The sequence below is a fragment of the Eretmochelys imbricata genome, chromosome 16 (assembly GCF_965152235.1).
Source record: "Eretmochelys imbricata isolate rEreImb1 chromosome 16, rEreImb1.hap1, whole genome shotgun sequence".
Taxonomy (NCBI): Eukaryota; Metazoa; Chordata; order Testudines; family Cheloniidae; genus Eretmochelys; species Eretmochelys imbricata.
In genome coordinates this window covers 11,700,404-11,713,440 of record NC_135587.1, presented here as the reverse complement: position 1 = coordinate 11,713,440, position 13,037 = coordinate 11,700,404, and the positions used below count along the sequence as shown (strand labels likewise).

Sequence of the window (13,037 nt, the reverse complement as noted above, 5' to 3'; positions counted from 1 at the left end):
GTGGCCAATCTGAGCCTGAAAGGAGCCAGAATTTACCAGTGTACATTGCCAAACAGCCACAGTAATACATCATCAGCTCCCCTCCCATCCCCGCTCCCACTGCCTCCCACCCACCGGCAGCCCCACCGATCAGCACCTCCCCGCACCTCCTGATCAGCTGTTTCGTGGCATTCAGGAGGCTCTGGGTGCAGAGGGGAGGAGCAAGGGCATGGCAAGCTGAGGGGAGGAGGTGGGAAGGGGTGGCGTGGGGGCAGGGCCTGTGGCAGAGCCAGGGGTTGAGCAGCGAGCACCCCCCCCAGCACATTGGAAAGTTGGTGCCCTATCTCCAGCCCCAGAGTTGGTGCCTAGACAAGGAGCCGCATGTTAACTTCTGAAGGGCCACATGTGGCTCCGGAGCCACAGGTTGGCCACCCCTGCACTAGGGGGATAGAACCGGAGAAAAGAAGGGGGTGGAAAACTGGGTTGGGTTAGTGGAAGAAAATAAGAAGGCAGTGTGGAATGAAAGGTTGTGGCTGAAGTGAAAATTAGAGGGGGTGATGAACTGCAGTGGAGGGATGGGATAGAGACCAGAGGAAGGGAGATGCAGGAATTATATGGTTTAGGAAGACAGGAACACTCAGAAGCGAAAGACTTGGACTTTCCTTAGTCTACTTCCTTTAGAAAGGAGGGAAAGAACCATCCCTGAAGCTAGTTCTGGGAAGGTGAAGTAGTTCTGAGAAAAGAAAAGCGGGCTGAAACGGGGGGGGGGGCACGAAAGGGCGTGCTGGGGAGAAGGTTTGGATGAAGAAGGGCATGGCGTTATGGTGGTAAATGAAGAAAGAGAAGGGGAGCTTGGATGGAGAAGACCGAAAGAGAGTTCCCCCCAGGAAGAAGGCTAGAAAGGTGATGGGAAGGGCAGTGGGGATTCCTGGGATTACGGGAGGGCTGGAGCGCTGGGAATGAGCAGCCAGGAGGAGGCTGCGGGACAGCCGGGAGGGTCTGTGGGGGCGGGGCTGGGAGAGGGGGAGCTGGGAAGGTACGAGGCTGGCTCTGGTGCTCCAGGCCTGGGGGAGTCGGGGGAGCTGCGAGGGTGCGGGGCTGGGCTTGGTGCGCCAGGCCTGGGGGTGGCGGGGGGAGCTGGGAGGGTGCGGGCTGGCCCTGGTGCTCCAGGCGGGGGGGTGGTAGTGGTAGGGCGGGGGGAGCTGGGGGGGTGCGGGGCTGGCCCTGGTGCTGCAGGGCTGGGGGGGGGAGGGGAGGTGCGGGGCTGGCCCTGGTGCTCCCGGGCTGGGGGGGGGAGGGGAGGTGCGGGGCTGGCCCTGGTGCTCCAGGGCTGGTGGGGGGGGAGGTGCAGGGCTGGCCCTGGTGCTTCAGGGCTGGTGGGGGGGGGAGGGGAGGTGCAGGGCTGGCCCTGGTGCTCCCGGGCTGGGGGGGGAGGAGTCGGGGGGAGCGCGGGCCTGGTCCTGGTGCTCCGGGGCTGGGGGGGGGGGAGTCGGGGGGAGTTGGGGGGGGGTGCGGGGCTGGCCCTGGTGCTCCGGGGCGGGGGCAGGCTCTGGGAGCCCCCGGGAACCCCGGGCAGGGCCCGGGGCCGGGCAGAAGGGGGCGGGGGCGAGCGGCGCCCCGGGCCGGGAGGGTCCCGGGCGGCGCGGGGGCGGGCAGGGGGCGGGGCGCGGCGGCGGCCGGAGGGAGGGGCCGCTAGCGGCAGGCTCAGTCGGCCGGCTCGCCCCGCTCGCTCTCCGTGCGCCTCCCGCTCCGGCTCCAGCGCCCCAGCCCGGCCCGGCATGGCAGCTCCCCCGCGCCGCAGCCGGCTCCGCGCCGCCGCCGCCGCCTCCCGGTGCCCGCCGCCGCCGCCGCTCCGCTGCTGCCGCTGCTGCTGCTCCTGGCCAGCGGGCCCGGCTCGTCGCCTCGCGGGAGCCCGACAGCCCGTGCCGGGCGAAGACGGTCACCGTGTCCACCCTGCCCGTGCTCCGCGAGAACGACATCAGCTGGCGCGGCTCCCCGCCGGCCGCCAGCGCCGCCGCCCCCGGCCCCTCGGGCCCCGCCCCGCCGCCGAGTCCCGGCTCCTGCTCTTCGTCCGCAACGAGCTGCCCGGGCGCATCGCGGTGCAGGACGATCTGGACAACACGGAGCTGCCCTTCTTCACCCTGGGTGCGGCGGGGCGGGGCGCCTCGGCGCCGGGGGTCGCTGCCCGGGGCATGGGAGGCCGGGAGGGGGACAAGGGTCTGGGGGGCCCGGGCTTGCCTTCGCCCTGGCACCGGCGGGGTGGGCACCGGGTCCGAAGGGCGAGGCGGGGGAGCTGCCGCCTCCCGGGAGGAGGGCGCACGGAGCGGAGTTCGCGGACTTCTCCCTGCTCCGTGGGGGACCGGGAGCTGGGCTAAGCCAGCTGCTTTCGGCCCCCGGGAGGAGGGAGGCGGGGGGTCGGGGTGGGTACCCGGACACACGCCCGATCTGCCTCTGGCCCCCGCGGGGAAGGAGCAGAGGTTGGATGGGCCACCTCTGGCCCCCACACGGGGCTGAGCAAGGCGAGGGGCTCCGCTTTGCGGGCAGGGGGCATTCTGGGTGTGGGGAGGGGGCAGCTGAGGCACGGCCCTGCCCCTGGGGTGTGTGTGTGTGCTGGCTGGTGGGGAACTTGCCTCCTGTTTGGGATCAGCTCGGAGGACGCGGGGGAGATGATGGATCGAAGGAAGCAGAGGAGGGCTGAGCTGCTGGAGTGACTCTGGGGGGCAGCAGTTGGGGCTAAGAAGCGGCGGTGGGAGCGAGCCGCTGGGGCCGTCTGGGAGGGCTGGCTGGTGGGCAGTGCCCCCAACCCCTAGGGCGGGCTGGTGTTTGGACGGGGAGTGTGGAACAAAGTACCTGCCACTACTCCAGGGCATGTGGAGCACTGAGGCGTTAATAAGGCTGGGGCAGAAGCTGTGGTGGTGGGGGCTATGATACACAACCCCTCATAGCTAATTCTCTGGGGGTCCCTGTCTGTCTTCTTTCCCCCCCCCCCCCACCACTACCTTCCCTCCTGTCTCCCTTAAAGTCCTCTCTCGGTGGGGTGGCAGTTTCAGGGGAAGATTAGCTGGCATTATCTCTTTTCACTGTGGCTGAAATATTTATATTTCTATTCATTTTTGCTCAGGAGTTGAGAGCATTTGACTTGATACAGCTCTTGTGCCTTTTTAGGTGTGTTCCTCTGGGCTTTTCGCATACCTGTAGCTGTACCTGCTTTCCTTAGTTTAAAGACTTCCTCCTAGCTTTTTCTCCCCTTCATTCCCTGTTGCAACAATGCCCAGTGGTTTATGTTTGCTCTCTCACCAAGGGGCTTTTACCCTCGTCCTCTTGGGCAGGACTCCTCTGCCCTTGCAGATGTAAAATATAGGACATTCTTTATGTGGCACGATCTCGCCTCGTCACCGAGTTGCCAACCAGTTTGATTTCAGAAATGTTCTTTGCAATGATCCTGCAGGAGTCACTTTAGTGCTGTCATGTTGCTGTGGTTTGATTTCCCTCCCTTGTAATTGATAGCTCATTATCTTTTAGAGCTTTTTAATGTTTGCCTTTTTGCACGCTTTTTTTTTTTTCTGGAAGGGGGGAAAAGAGCTGTAGCAGGGTCTCAAGGCTGCCTGCTGGCTTGTCAAATGACCGGTTTGGAGCATATTGGATCAACCTGCAAAGCTGGGTGGCACTACTCCTACTTAACTGTCTTCTGCAGTCCTGTGAAATGGCTGGCCCTGGAGAAGCTACCACTGAGCGTAGGGTACAAGAGGAGATTTCCTTTGATTGCTTATAAATATTTTGGCTGAATGCTCTGTGATTACCCCTGCTTTGTGTGATGCTTTAGCTGTCACGGTCTATTACAGCATGACTGCATGTTTCTCCATACTTTCTAGGATTTCCTGGTAGCGAAGAACAATTAAAATGGGTTATGAGAACATCTTTCCTGCATGAAGCTAGTTGATCTCCTGCTCTAACATGGGATGTTCCTCCGTCTTGTCACTATTATCCTATTTTATATATTCGTTCCGACTTGTTCTACTCCATAAAAGTGAACTGTTTCGAATTCTGTAGCTAAAGCGTGGTGTCTGCTGTGGCAGAAGATTGAAGGCTTTTGTTGATCTCAAAACATCTCCTCTTTATCACTGGCTTTCTCCTTCTCTGGGATCTAAGCCGCCTGTAATTTGAATACCTGCTTGGCTTTATGTCTGTGGTGCTGATGAAGGTGCTCCTCTCTGTTGTGATTTTGAGTGGATTGTTTTCTATGCATTTAGCATGTCAAGCTATTCTAGCCTATATGCATGCTAACCTGGTACAGAGCTGTGTGTTTAGCCGCAGACTGTTGTTTACAAGTGACTGTTTTTTCAGGGATTGTGATATGCCACAAAAGTGAAATAACTAACTGCATCTCATGGTCTTTTAACCCCCTGGGAGGCTCTTCCAGTAGAAAATGCTTGTAATAAATACTTGGATGCCTCTTAACCTGAGCTTGTCAGAACCTCACTGTGCAGTCTGCTTGCCTTCCTAGGCATCTTAAGTCAATCACAAACAACAACAACAACAAATCCAGAACTTAAAAAAACCCTGTACTCTAGGTAAGAAATCTCAGACTCAGGGAACAGCCCCTGATGTGCTGGGCTGGCTTTACCATACAGGAGAGTGAAAAAAAGGTAACAGGAAACTTTGATTCACTGAGTTGAGGTTTCAGGGCAAAATGCAGTTACAGCAGGGATCAGGAGTGGATTCTCCCTAGCCCCACTATACATCCCTAGCTAAATGCATCAGAGGAAGGCAAAAGCACCTGCACGTAGCCTTAAATATTGGTTCCTGCCATGCGAAGGGTACTAGACCTAACAGAGCAGCAGTCTGATCTAGTACGGCAAACCCCATTGCAATGGGTGACTTGGTTGAGGGACACAGTATGCCTAAGAATTTCCCTACTTTTCAGCGAGCCTGTGCCTTGACTAGGACTCACAATTACCCCAACTCTTTCTCAATGCTGGCTTCTGTTAAAATCTCTTTTGTGTGCTAGACACCTCAAGGTATCCCCCAAACCAGCAGATATTGAACTTGCTGCAGAGTATAAGTGAGAACGTTCCCCACATGGGATGGCTTTGCCACGATTCTAAACTTCATTAGTGCCTTGCTTCTGCAGAAGGGAACCCCCTCTCCTTTCCCAAGGTCTGTCTCATGAGTTGCTGTGGATACTTTTCAGAGGAGCAGCCGTGTTAGTCTGTATCTGCAAAAAGAAAAGGAGGACTTGTGGCACCTTAGAGACTAGCCAATTTATTGGAGCATAAGCTTTCGTGAGCTACAGCTCACTTCATCGAATGAAGTGTGCCCCAAGTACTCCTTTTCTTTTTGTGGATACTTTGATACTGCTGGTTTTTTTTTTCTGTCTCCAGGAGTGGCAAGAGGTCCTCTCCTATTTAACTCTTTCCTGGACAGTCACTGTTAACGATTTTGCTGGTTAGTGGGATTGCTTTTTGGGCACAGCGAATAGTGGGGCGGTTAGAATAGAAGTCCGGTAGGCCTTTGTGTACTAGCAATATCTATGGACCCCGCTGTCTCTGGCTTGGCGTGACCCCAGAGTTGTCAAGGTTTGTGTGTGGTGGAGGGTGGGGAGACAGGAACGAAGTTACCAGTAAAGCTCTGTGGTAAGCTCTCTCAGGTGTGGTCCCTTGTCCCAAGGTGACTATCCCTGTAGATTTTTCCTCTGCTGCCTGCCCTACAACTCTAAATAGCAGCTGTACTTGCTGTGTGGCTTGCCAGGCTCCTCTGGGATGAAAGGTTCTTGCAAATGTAGGAAAAGGGGGAGGCCAGTAGCTCTGATCTTCTTGGGTGGTGAGGGAAATTGCCTTAAACACTTAGTCCCCTCCTCGCTGCGGTAGTGCTTGCCATTGGACGTCAAGGACTTATTGATTGGGTTTATGGTAGAAATCCGTACATAGACTTGCCTCTGTGGGCAAGTTTTCTTCTGAGCTCCGATTTTACGGGTGCCTGGTTCGTTCTCTCCGTGAGAAGCAGAATGTTTTTCATCTTCAGATGGCCCCAGATGTGTCCTTACCTCTTTTCTGAGGCGCTGGTCCCAAACCGTCTCCCTGAGTAGCTTCCTAGAGGATTTGAGCTAGAACCAGCATAAAACAGAGCTGATGGCAGTGCTGGTACCAAGAACTTTGAAGGAAAGGTCGCTGAGAACAAAACAAAGAAGAGCCTAACTTATGGGAACAGTCTCTTCATCTATTAATGGTAACATCTTTGTGGGAATGAATCAGTAACTTGTGGCGGCTTCTGTCAGGCACCGCTGTAGAATCTTGATACGCGTCCCTTTTTTCTTATCTCCGTGATTATTTCCTTTCCTGTGAATGTCCACAGCTGAAGTGCCCCTTCTTGAAGCCTAATTGGGTCACAAGACTGCTTCTTAATGCCCCAAAACTCTCCGAAGGCCACAACCGACTTATTTTGTAGGGAAGCAATTCTGCATGAGTGGAGAAAGGAGCGTGACTTCACTAGGGGCATTGCCTACAATAGGTGTCTTTTGATTAAAAATTTCTACTGGTGGGAGCCGGAGTGTAGATAAGGCTCCCACGTCTGCTAGCATTCGTCATGCAGTGCCATCTGGATTTGCTCAAAGCAAGGCTGGGAGATACATTGCTAAAGTCTGGTGGCTGTGGGAACCTTCTCCGTAGTAGCTGTAACTGTAACAGTGGGAAACCTGCTAATAAACAAACCAACCAAACTCAAGCAGAGATGTGGGCTAAAAAGGCTGGAGAATCTGAATCCTGGGAGGAGGTACTCTACTAAAAGGACACGGGGTGATCTGCATCAGAAAGAAGCTTCTTCCCCTGTGGTTATGCTCCGTAACCCTGACCTCCGAGGACGTGTTTAAGAGATTGCACCTTTCCCAGTATGTGTAAATGTTTAAAAGTTGTGACTGTGTGTGTACAGATGGCGTGCTGGAGGAGTGTTTTAGCCCACTAGGGGGTGTTGGAGTCTGGAGATACAGACTCTATAAGCTCCAAGGCTGTGCAGAGTTCTTCTGCAAGGGATTTATCTGTATGTATTGGTTTGAAACCAGCTTTGGGGTTGGCGGTGTTGCTGTTGGATCAGAGACCCTGAAAAAGGGTTAACTAACTTGAGTCCTCCTCTGATCGCCTCGGGGGATGTCCAGCTAAAACACTGGCCTAGCCTGGCTTTCTTACTCCCATGAGAGTTAGTTCCTTGCATGCCCATACATGTCATTGCATTTCTCTGTGACTCTGGTCCCAATGCTCAGCATGTTTCATAAACCTTTTCCCTGTCTTAACTTACAGCCCGCCCCAAAAAAACCCATGAAGAGAACCCCAGGCTTGCAGGGCACAAAGCACTCAAAAGGCTGGCAATGACAAGTTCAGCTGTGCCCCTTATCCATATGCATTATGCATTGATAGATAACACACCATCAGTCGTGATTTTCTACAACCTTGGATACACCAGTTACACTTTGCAGTACCTTTTCATTCTTCTATTGTTTTCACTGGCGTAATGGTCCAGCATCTTTGTTGACCTTAGATGCTCTCTGATGAGGCCTCTTCACTCTGGGGTGTGTATCTTGATTTACTCAGCAGCTATGCACTGTACAACGTCTATTCACCAGGCAACACAGCCTGCTTTAAGTGCAGTTCAGAGAATGAAGCAGTTAGCGACCAAGCTAAACTAGATGGCCTATATATATCCTGGCAAATTTTCACTATTGATCTGTTACTTACATTGTAGTATCTTACGTAAGAACAATTTCCTGTGTACTTCTTGTAAATGACTTCAATGGGTTCTGTGTGACTGGCATATGTAGCACTACAAGATGCTGTGTATCTGTGGGTGTCAGAAAAAAGTGTGTTTCTGCATATGTATTAGGATAATCGTTAATAACACCCCCACATGCAAGGGGCATGAGCTAAAGTGGTGTGTGCAACTTTGCTTTCACATCCCGATTTTTGTTCTTGATCCTTAGCTATGCAATCCTAACATCCTCTTAATGTCATTTTTAATGCATTTTCCTAGGTTCTTTATTCCTGGTTTTGATACACTTTGACTTTCTACTGCAGCCATCTGGGTGCTTGAGCTGTCTTTAAAAAAAACAAATAGAAAACCCCATACAGAATCTTTTTAATAGGGAGAATGTTTTTCTCCTTTCAGAATATTTGAACTGACGTCTCAGATCTCTTTAAAAAGAAACAAAAAACATCTTTTTGTTTTTAAGCTGGAATTTTTCCAAGCTTGCTGCCTGCCCAAAAGTGGGATTTTTGGAAAGTGAAAAGAGGGCAACAATGGAAATGTTTATGCATTTGCTGCTGCTTCTTTAACAATACAATACAATCTGCTTATAGCAGCTGTTTTTAGTCGGTGGGACTTTTTTTTTTTTTTTTTTCTGAAAAACAGGATCAGGTCCGTAGTGAAACCATGATGTTGAACAGAATTGCACTCCTGAGTATTTCCTTGTCACCTGAGTTGCATTTTGCACTCTGGTGCTCTGAACCAACTTTGGACCGCCAATGGCACGGTTCCCAATATTTGGGTTCCACTGCGTAGTGAGAAGTAACTTGACCTCAAATTAGTTGAAAGTATCTTCCTTTTCTATTGCACAGACCCTTTGTGTTGGGCTGGAACAAGTCTGTAGTACTCTGAGCAAGGCATTGGTTGGCATAACACTCTTCCATTGGGTGTATCCTTGCTTCCTGCTGGCTGTATCCAAAATAGCCCAGTCAGGTAAAGGGTAGCCACTTCCAGACTCACTGAACAGCCTTGCCTACTGCAGAATCGGAACCCAGCCCTGCCACACAAAAGCACTGATGGGAATGCAGTGAAAACACGACTGTTTCAGAGGAATCCCTGGAGGGAGAAGCAAGGGGGATGTCACCTGATTCAGAGAACAAGGAGCTTTCCTTCTTGAAGGATGCCTGTTTGTGTGGAACAACCTCTATTAAAACGTATCCATTTGGACCAGGTAGAAATCCCTTAGGGGTGTGCTGTTTACTAGGCATGGCTGTGCAAAGATGAAAGGGAAAATGGAACAAACTTTGCGTCTGGCTGCTTCCACCTGGCTTTCATTTCCATGGTGTTACACAAAGTAGAGGATGCAGAACAGATGGAGGGTAAGAGAGGAAAGATATTGAAAGGGGCCATGGGTTGTTGCCTGTTTAAGTTAATGACTCATGGTTAAGGATACGATTTAATCATGGGTATTTTTAGTAAAAGTCATGGACAGGTCACGGGCAAGAAACACAAAATTGTGGCCCATGACCTGTCTGTGACTTTTACTAAAAATACCTGTGATTGAATCTTGCGGGGAGGCCGTGGCACCAGCTGTGTGTGGTGTGGGGGAGCCCCTGGGGGCCTGCTGCCGGGGGGAGGGAAGCCCCAAGGTCAGCCGCACTGGCCGCTGCAGAAGTCATGGAGGTCGCAGGAAGTCACAGAATCCGTGACTTCCGCAACCTCCGTGACAAACACGGAGCCCTACTCATGGTCAATCGCCTTGACACCGAAGCTCTTTGCAACTGATGTGAATGTAATGGCTCAGAGAGAGAGGGAGGGTTCGGGAGGCATGGCCTCTGTTAAGAACAATCTCGTGGGTCTAAGTGCAGTAGATACAACTCTCTTTAAGGAGATTTTGTACAGCCAATACAGAAGGCCTGCGGGGTCTCTCAATGCCAGGGCTGGGAAGCGGGTGTGACTGGTGCCACTAGTTGTCCATGCAGCTTACTGAGAGAAGCTACCTTTAGGAGGAGGTGGCTCATGGCCTGAACACCTGTCAGTGGATTTGAATGGGCCTTGTGGGAAGAGGCAGCATCTGTTCTGTCTAATTCATTCCTACTCTTCTAAACCAAACAGCTGACTAAGATGGGCAGCTTTGCGCAGCTGCGTAATGGGCTAGGTGGTAGGGAAACCTGCGTTTTATTCCTAGCTCTGCTGCTGACTTGCTGTGTGACCTTGGGAATGTCACTTAACTTCTCTGTGCCTCACTCCTGTACTGTGTAAAGAGCCACAGATGCTCTCAGAAAGGTACTAACATCCCAACCACTGAGTCGGGAAATATGCTTGAATCTCTAGCTTTTACTCCCTCTTCAGATCTCCCTATACCCAGCTGATATTTGTTTCCTGCTTCTCTTGAAGAGGTAAAAGGATGGGGAATAATTTAAGCTTAATACTTCTGAGCGGTCCTAGAGAGAACCATAGTCTCATGAATTTTGTTAGACCTTGGCCACACAGTGGTCCCGATCACACATCTCTGCTGCTTGGCTAGTGTGCCCCATCCCCAACTGCCCCAAAGTGATGCTTGCTGCTGTCTAATGCTGAGAAATAACTTTTCTGGGGGGGATCCCTTATGCATCCCTTTCTTAAAGCATTGTCTGCAGTTCATCCTTCCTGAGGGGGCTTAGTCATCCATAAATGCCTTTTTTAATATGGAGAGGGGGGGAACTTGGTTGGAGGGGGGAACTTGGTTCAAACTACCTCTGGCATCTGAACACAAGAGCATCCTTAAAGAATTGCTGCTTTCCAAGAGTACCCATATTGACCAGCTAGTGGCAACAGAAGATTAACTATAGAGAAAGCAACCCATACTTTCCAGCTGAATTGCCAGACAGTGGGTAGGAATTACCAGAGGAGGCCTGCAGTTGTGGGGTGAGCTGGTTTAACCCTCATTTCCCGACTTTCTGTTCCTCTGCCTGCTCCCTTTTGAAAAGGGAGAGGGCAGAAGTGGGGTCAATCACCTGACCTAGATACCTTGGCACCCAAGATTTGCCTTTCCCAGGGCCACGGCACAGTGTAAAATGCACTTCTTTGCAATGTAGGCATGGGAACTTCAGTTCCCAGTGTGTGTGTGTGTTTTTCAGGGTGGGAGGGGAGACAGAAGAGGCCCAGATGGGTGGGCCCCTCAACATACCCATTCCGTAAAGCAGTTACTGAATGTCTCAGACTGTTTTATTTTATATGCATTGCCATAGTGCAGAGGAATTGTAGTCAGAGGCCAGGTCCCCATTGTGTTAGGTACAGACCTTGCTCCCTATATCTGCTTGACCCCATGTGGATGAGACCAAATTGGCATGGACCTTGATTCTGCTTCTGGGTGTGAGGTTAACACGCATCACTGCCTGACTCCTAAACTCCAAACAGACCCGTCGGCTTTCTCCGTGTGTTAAATGATCCCTAGGTCATTGGAACGCAGGCTTGGGACCAGTGTTCTCTGAGGCAGGTGGAGAAGTTATTTCCCTGCGGTGGGTGGGTGGGTGGCTGATGGGGAGGGATTGTTCTTGTACCACCTTCCATACAGATCTAGCCCTAGCATTTTCAGATGGTTTGAAAAGCCTGCCCATTGTCAAGCCAAAGGCCTGACCAAGGTGCCCAGAGAAGGGAGCGGTAGGCTGAGAGCTCAGACTAAGTGAAGTCCTATCAAGGCATTGACGTTGGAAGCTTCTGAGATCAGTAACATTAGTTCTCACTGTGTGCAGTATCCCAAGTGCATCTAGGATGATTTGGAAATAATGAGAGTGTGTTTTTCCTCTGACTGCTGCTGCATGCACAGGAAGAGGAAACCAATATCGTCCTTTCCCTCCTCTTTATTCTCTCTCTCCCCCCTTTTGCCTTCAGCCCCTGGTTCTGCATCCCTTGCTCTGTAGGAACAGCAGCAGAGTGAAACAGACAGGAACCTTGTCAGTAGCCCACTTAGGAAGTGATGCCATGTAAAATAATCAAATGTTTTCGGGTTGCTGCTGGGGCTCTGCTAATTTGATTAGGATTCCTAGTGTCCAGACAGCATGGAGACAGCTAATTTATTGAAGATGCCAAGCATGCAGAATGTAAAATCAGTTGTTCTTGGTGTCCGATGTCTGGATACATCTTTTTGAGGGTACCTTTGAACAACAGGTATGTAACTCTTTGCCTCCCCTGGGACCAGAGGACACTGCTTGGCTCCTGTGTTATCTACTCTGTATCTGCCAGGCAAGTGAGGAAGTTGGGTTACTCTGGTGCAATCCCTCAGTTACCTTCAGTATGTTCCTCCTGCTCTGAACAAGGAGGCGGCAGAACATGGCACAGAGGGACAAGTTGACTTGTTGCTAATTGCGACAAAAGGGGCTGAGTCCTGGATGGAGACGATACCCCGTCTGTCCTGAATGAGGCTCATACAGGAAAGAAAGGAACCAGCATGTTTCCAGCTGTCTCTCATTTGCTCCCCACAATGCCTACGTCGTCCTAACCCCATGCTTCCAGCCTCCCTATCTTTCTCTAAAAGGCAAACCCTGTAGGAGCTAGGGAACCCATGACTTGGCTTTGCAAGCAGCAGAGAAAGGGAAGAAATTTTCCATTAGCAGCATCAGCAGTAAAAGAAATTTCCCAGGCACCTGGTAACTGCTGAATTTAGGAAGATTATTGCGAGTTGGCTGCATTACTCCCAAGGATATGCACAGGGGTTATCCTGTTAAGGGAGAGGAGAGGAGGCAAGGGCCAGGTTTCTTGGCTGCCTGGAGATTTGGCCTTCAGAGGAGAACTGCCCCCAGATTTGTTTCTGATCCTGATAAGTGTAGCTTTGCACATATCTCCTGTAAGGTGAGCAGGAAGTGGTGCACCGTGGTGGGAGGATGGCGGAAACCTACAGGGCCAGCTGCCTCCGGTGCATCATCTCTGCCCTTCTGATGCCCCAGAATAAAACTCAAATTGCACAACCAGCCGCACTAACGAGCTGCAGTGAGGAGGAGGAGAGCACCCAATGGCACACCAGGCAGAGTGGCGCTGGGGAAAGTGGGGAAGGCACCCTGGAATGGCTGGGAATGCAGGGGCAGGGCGAGTTCTCGTTCATAGGCGTGAGAGTGTGAAGAGGCATGGAGGTCTTAAGCTATGCTCAGTACCAAGGACATGAGCCAATGTCAAAGCCGTGGAGTAAATCCATCTCTCTCGCCTGACTCTGACGCTCCAGGGACCTTGTGGCTTTTGTTTCCATTATTAAGTATTCATAATTTTTACAGTCCCCAAGAAGTCTCTTTCCAGAGCTCATAAAAAGCCATGATCCCTGCCATAAAGCGCTTACAGTTTAACTGCAGAGGTGATGA

General features: G+C 51.8%; 1 protein-coding gene across 1 annotated transcript in view; it reads left to right on the top strand.

The window, feature by feature from the left end:
* Window positions 1-1,757: 1,757 nt before the first annotated feature.
* Window positions 1,758-13,037, top strand: part of ASTN2 (astrotactin 2) — a 595,119-nt gene continuing 583,839 nt past the window's right edge. The window contains 4 exon segments of the mRNA XM_077835839.1: window positions 1,758-1,827; window positions 1,830-1,874; window positions 1,877-2,014; window positions 2,017-2,124. Of these exon segments, the coding sequence (XP_077691965.1) occupies window positions 1,758-1,827; window positions 1,830-1,874; window positions 1,877-2,014; window positions 2,017-2,124 (361 nt within the window).